This window comes from Helicoverpa zea, chromosome 1 (genome assembly GCF_022581195.2).
Source record: "Helicoverpa zea isolate HzStark_Cry1AcR chromosome 1, ilHelZeax1.1, whole genome shotgun sequence".
Lineage (NCBI taxonomy): Eukaryota > Metazoa > Arthropoda > Insecta > Lepidoptera > Noctuidae > Helicoverpa > Helicoverpa zea.
The window spans coordinates 10,726,302-10,732,793 of record NC_061452.1 but is presented as its reverse complement, the minus strand read 5'-3'; the positions used below and the strand labels follow the sequence as shown (position 1 = coordinate 10,732,793).

At 31.5% G+C, this 6,492-nt stretch overlaps 1 protein-coding gene across 6 annotated transcripts in view; it reads left to right on the top strand.

Annotated features, from left to right (window-relative positions):
* Window positions 1–5,679: 5,679 nt before the first annotated feature.
* The window catches only part of LOC124645930 (ubiquitin-protein ligase E3C), a 48,639-nt gene continuing 47,826 nt past the window's right edge, over window positions 5,680–6,492 (top strand). For 5 of the 6 annotated variants that reach the window (XR_006986303.1, XM_047186219.1, XM_047186294.1 and 2 more), the window contains exons 1-2: window positions 5,680–5,884; window positions 5,986–6,113. Coding sequence is in view for 5 of the 6 variants with exons in the window: in XM_047186219.1 (XP_047042175.1) it covers window positions 5,988–6,113 (126 nt within the window). In the remaining variant the exon portion in view is untranslated. Of the gene's footprint in view, window positions 5,885–5,966; window positions 6,114–6,492 lie in introns of all 6 variants that reach the window. The other variant, XM_047186140.1, reaches the window with a different exon arrangement.

Genomic DNA, 6,492 nt, shown 5'->3' with positions numbered 1-6,492 from the left:
ACAATCACATTTTGTTAGGAATTATAACATTGTTCTCACTAGTTTTTACATCATGACAATTCACACCACAGTCATTCTTTTTCATAGACTAACAACCCTACATTTTTTAAATGTCATAGACTATAAATTCCTAACACCTTCTCCTATTTTTAATATATGAACATAAATTAAAAATACCTTATAATTACTTCAGAAACACATCAGTTTTCAAAACATTAACTTAAACAAGTTTTCAAAACATTAACTTAAACACTTCTAATTATAACTCTCAATTTACACAACAACTTTATCGCAATGAAATTTAAATTTTTCTTTATATAGTGGTTTCGTCAACATATCCGCTATCTGATAATTTGTAGGACAATATATAACATCTAAATATCCTTTCTTATAATTTTCGTGTATAAAATAAAATCTCACATCTATATGTTTAGATCTCTTGCTGAATGAACCTGTTTTAATCAATTGGATAGCACTCTGGTTATCAATATTCAAACTAATCTTAATACTGCTACCAATTAATTCACTTATAAAAGTCTTTAAGTATAAACACTCTTTAACGCAATCTGCTGCTGCTATATATTCCGCTTCAGTTGACGATAGACTTACTATCGGCTGTCTTTTGGAGCACCAAGCTATAGGTCCACCTGCCAACATTATTATGAACCCTGTTGTACTTCGTCTGGTCTCTGTACAACCTGCATAATCTGAGTCACAATATGCATGCAATCTTGTAATATCTTTCCCAGCATTATACAAAATCCCTTTATCTCTCGTTCCATTCAAGTACTTCAACACCTTCTTTACTGCTAATATGTCTTGCCTTGATGGATTTTCTACCTTTTTACTTGCTTCATTCACAGCTTGACTGATATCTGGTCTTGACCTGGTTGACAAATACAATAATCCACCAACTAGTTCTCTGTATGGGAAATTTGACGTAGCCACCTTAGATTCATTTTCCTTTCCCACAATGCATGGAGTATCTGCAGCTTTGGAATCATACATATTATATTTTCTAAGTAATTTTTCTGTATAATTCTGCTGATGCAACAAGATGCCTTGTTCTGATCTTTTTATTTCAAAACCTATATAGTTTTGAGGTTGTTCATATGTTTTTAAGATAAATTCTTTTTCCAATTGATGCAAGATCTGTAATAACTTTTCCTTGTCTTTTGATATGGCCAAACCGTCATCAACATATATAGCCAATATTATAGTTTTGTCTTCATTAAAAAACACACACTGATCCGACTTTGAAGCTCTCAGTCCAAGTTTCCTTAAAGTTTCTGTAAATCTTTTATTCCATGTCATTGGTGCCTGTTTTAGCCCATATAGTCCTTTCTTTAAATGACAAATTTTATTAGGCTGTCTTTCATATCCTTCAGGAATATACATAAATATGTCTTCCTTTAACTCGCCATACAAAAATGCTGTTTTCACATCAAAAGTTATCATTTCATATTCCTTTGAAGCAGCAATTGCTATTAATGATTTTATTGCTGATTGACTTACTACTGGACTATATATTTCTTGATAGTCAATGCTTTGCTGTTCGAAGCCTCTTGCTACAAGTCTTGCTTTGTAAGTACCATTTTCTTTTATACAAAATACCCATTTACTTGACAATATCTTGTGTCCTTTTGCTCTTCCTACATCAACTATTTCCCATGTATTGTTACTTTCCAATGATTCCTTCTCCGAATTTATGGCCTTCTCCCAATTATTCTTTTCAGCAGACTTCATGACTTCATCATACGTAAGTAATACATAATCTTGCAGGTAAGCTGGTTTTTTCCGTTGTCGTTTTGTATTTATAGTTTCTATAGTTTCTATCTCTGCAGTATTACTTTCTTTATTTTCATCATTTTCTACTTCATCAATAATATCTGGGATGTTATCTTCTATTACATTACTTTGTTGTTCTAACTCTTCTATTTCATAATAACTGTCATCACTTTCTTCTTCTTGATTTATTTCTTCTTCATTATTACCTGGTATTATTTCTGTTATCACCGAACTTCCTGTTTCTTCATATTTTTCTCCAATTTTCTTATTATTATTAATTATAACAATATCCCTTGCTATTTCAATTCTTCTTTCTTCTTTATTCCACAATCTATATCCATTATTAGTATATCCAATCATGATTAACTTTTTGCTTCTTGGATCTAGTTTCTTAATATTTGAATGTAATTGTTTAGCATATACTATTGAACCAAACTTGCATATATTAGATATATTAGGCCTTTTACCATGCCACATCTCATAAGGTGTCTTATTCTTCAAAGATTCACTTGGTAATCTATTTATAATATAAGTAGAACAGTATACAGCTTCACCCCACATTTCTTTATCTAACCCTGAATCAAATAGTAATGCTCTGGTTTTATCTAATAATGTTCGATTTAGTCTTTCTGCTTTACCATTTAGTTGTGGTGAGTATGGTACTGTATAATCTAGTTTTATTCCCTTTTCAGTACACCATTTTTTAAAATCATTGCTTGTGTATTCACCTCCATTATCGCATCTTATGGTAGATACCTTTTCTGTTCTCTCTCTTTCTGTTTCTTCTATATAATGTTTTAAATTTTCTTTAACTTCATTTTTATATTTAAGCAAGTATATTTTTGTAAAATGAGTATAATCATCCATGACGGTTAAAACATAACTATAGCCATCATACGTTTTGTTTTCGAACGGTCCACATACATCAGTATGTAATAATTGAAGTGGTCTACTGGCTCTGTTTCTTACTGTGTTAAATGGAAGTCTTGTTTGTTTAGCTTGTGTACAGATTTCACATTCGTCTATTTGCCTTAATCCATTTATTTTTATTCCATCTGCCACATCTGGTAATATATCTAGTATTTTCTTTCCTGGATGTCCAAGTCTTTGATGCCATTCTAAGGCAGTGCCATTTTCTTTCATTAACAGTGTTTTTTCTTGCATATTATTATCATCCAAATTAATTTTATATAAACCGTTTTCTTTTTTTCCTGTTAATATTAATTCTGACTCCTTATATATTTTTACATTATCTTTGGTAAATATAACCACTCCTTGATTGTTTGTAACTGCATTAACCGATAATAAATTTTGTGATAAGTCAGGAACAAGCAGGGTATTATTAAGAGTACATTTTTTTCCAATGACTTTACCAGTCCCTTTCACCTCTATTGTTTCTTCATTTGCAGTCAAAACAGATGGTTTGCATTCAAAAAATTTTAGTATGTCTACATTTTTGGTCATGTGTGCAGTACACCCAGAGTCTACAACAAATTCTTTCAGTTTTGGTTCTTGAATTTCACCGTTTGTAAAAAATGCCTTTTCTATTCTTTTGTTACTTTTTTCTTCATTCTCATTCTTATTCTTATTTTTGAAAAAACAATTTTCTTCTCTGTGATTAATTTTTTTACAGATTGAGCACTGTTTATTTTTAAACTTACAGTCTTTATCTTCATGGTTGTCCCTTTTGCAGATACTACAGGCTCTACAGTCTTTCTTCATGTGCCCTGTTTTGTTACATTTGAAACATTTTATTGCATTAAACTTTTTCTTTGATGTAGATGAAGATGTAGCTTGAAATGCTAGCTGCTTGTCACTTTCTTTTGCTTTCAACATTCGATTTTCTTCAGCCAGAAGTCTGTTTGTTAAATTTTGAAGGGTTTTCTTATCGTCTGCCATGCATTCCCAAGAAGTTATAAAATAGTTTAAATTATTTGGTAAACAGCTTAGTATTTTGGATATGACCATTTCATCATCTATTTTTGTTCCTAGCTGACTTATACGAAATTGTAAATTTTCTATTTCACTTATTAATTGGGAAAGCGATTGACTCTCTTGTTTCTTATATGTGAAAAACTCTTGTAATAATGCATCTTTGTTTCTTTGCTCAGAACCTTCGAATATTTCACATAATTTTACGTACATTTCACGTGCACTGTTACAATTAATTATGTGACCTTTTAGTTTCTTATCAATACTGCTTATGCTACTGCTCCACCTGCGTCTTAACGCGTTAAATTTTGGCATTACGCAGATGTGGCCAACGTTTTAATGTCAATTTATACTAATGGCAATATTAATAGCATTAAACGTTAAGCGATAACTCGGGTGTCGGTTTTTTGGACACATCAAAGGGTTTTAGTGCGTAGCTTAGAGCGCTAAGTGATGTTGGCTACATTAATGCCATCTCATTGCACGCATGCAAGGACGAGTGTAGATACTTTGTTTAAGCGGTAACTGCATTTTACGAGCACGATAATGGAATGGTCAAATGAGAAAGCTTTAGTTTTTAGAATTATTTTGTGTGCCTAAGTTTAACCTCTTTAATGTGTGTTAACGCGTTACTTCATGAGGGATTAACTCTTGCGGCATTGTAACCTAAGTGTAGCCAACACTCATTTTTAATGCAATAAGTAACGTGTAGTTGGCCATTGACATTAACGTTAACGCTAACGCAGGTGGAGCAGGAGCATTATGATAATTCTTTGCACCTGAGCATCTTTGATACTGAAGTCACTTTTCTTGTCATCTTCTTTTGTTTGTGCAATTGTTTTTGCAAGATTTGCCGCTTTTAAGTGTATATTGAATTCAAATTTCCACAATAAAAATGTTTCCGCATCTTTTAATTTTTCTATCTGTATTATCTCAGGTTTTTCCATTTTTTAGTTTTTCACCGTTTTTTATTTTCTTCCTTGTTATTACTGTTTTTTAGTTTTTTTTTCACTTGTTTTTTATGTTGGGTTTTTCATTACCCAATCCCGGTTTTTAATTTTTTCTTCTCGGGCGTTCTGGGCCCATAACCTATTGTAGGTATTCAAACTTCTGGTATTCTTGAAAGTCTTTATTAATAGTTAAAGAAATACAATCACATTTTGTTAGGAATTATAACATTGTTCTCACTAGTTTTTACATCATGACAATTCACACCACAGTCATTCTTTTTCATAGACTAACAACCCTACATTTTTTAAATGTCATAGACTATAAATTCCTAACAGTTTTTGTTTGACATTTTCATATCTCTTCTAGCCAAGGCAAGGATTAAAGTTGAACTCGTGTATTGAGGATCCGTAGGAATTTTATTCAGTTTATAATATTAATTATTTTTGTGTATATAAAGGCTGTTAAAATAGTTTTCAGCACTTCGGCAAAATGGCAAAGCTTTATTAAGTTGTTTTCTGACAAGGTTGCGAACGAATTACCAACGGTATATGTACATGCCTTCTGGGGACACACGACAAAAGTTTTCGTTTTCTTCACGTAACTGCAGAACCCTAAATCTGTCATAGATTAAAAAATATAATATTGTGGAGATACAATGCTTATGGTAGAATTATTAAAGCCTTTAGAAAAATGTTGATATAAATTATAATTGCAATAAATATTTGTCATCATCATTTGTTTTAATGCAAAATCTGAAAATAATAAATATTTTATATTCTGTGAAAAATCAGGGATGCCAATACTTCTTGCGGTTAACCCAAAATACGGGAAAGTATAATTTGTGTAAGCAGTTTTCAAACAAATAATTGCCCTTTATCAAGTGTATTTCCAAGGTATTTCTCGTTACTTTCGTGTCTTATTAGACACCAAAATTAAAATGCAAATTATAAAACAAAATACTTTCAAATAGGCAAAGGAATGGAGGCATTTCATGGCTATTTATTCACTATCGGCTGACAACACTCAAACTGTTTGCTGTCAAAGCTGAAATAATACTCTTTACTCATTGCGTATGAAGAAAACCAATAAAAACTTGTAATTCATCAATTTGGTGTTATTTCATGACGAGCGTATCAAACACATAGAATTCTATTATGACCTTTTTTATTAATGAGATATAAAATACAGCAAGATTATTGAGTTTATACATAAGGTAAGCATGATTCGTAATTTGTTACCAGGAGACGTTCAGCTGATTGTTGTTTACAAAATGTTTTTATATTTGGCTATTAAAGGTGGTGTGTTCTCTTTTAGCTATGTATTCGTTTGAGGGAGACTTCAGGCGCAAGCCCCAGCAGAACTTGGCTGGCGCCAGCGCTCAGCGCAAGACAGACCGAGATACTTTGATACAGCAGTCACAACAACAAAGACAGAAAAGAGAGGTTAACTTATGCTTCAGTACTTATGTGACTTTCACTTTAATTGTACTAGAACAATATACTGCAGAATGTGAACAATCTAAGAAAACATACTCAAAATTTTGCTCTGTAACACTTTCTAAACAAGACATCCAACGTCAGTGACTCCTAAAACATCTATACATACATATATCATTACATACAGTACATTGTATACTGCTTATGTATATAAAAACTCTCATTTAGTATACTGTAGAATTCTTTACAAGGAACACTTATAAAATTCATATAAAATTGTACAAATCATTGTAGTATCATAAGCATGACTGTGCAATTTTCATTTTGTTTAGTTTCACCATAAATTGTAATATTTCTAATTCAAAGTATACTGCAGTGTTATGCT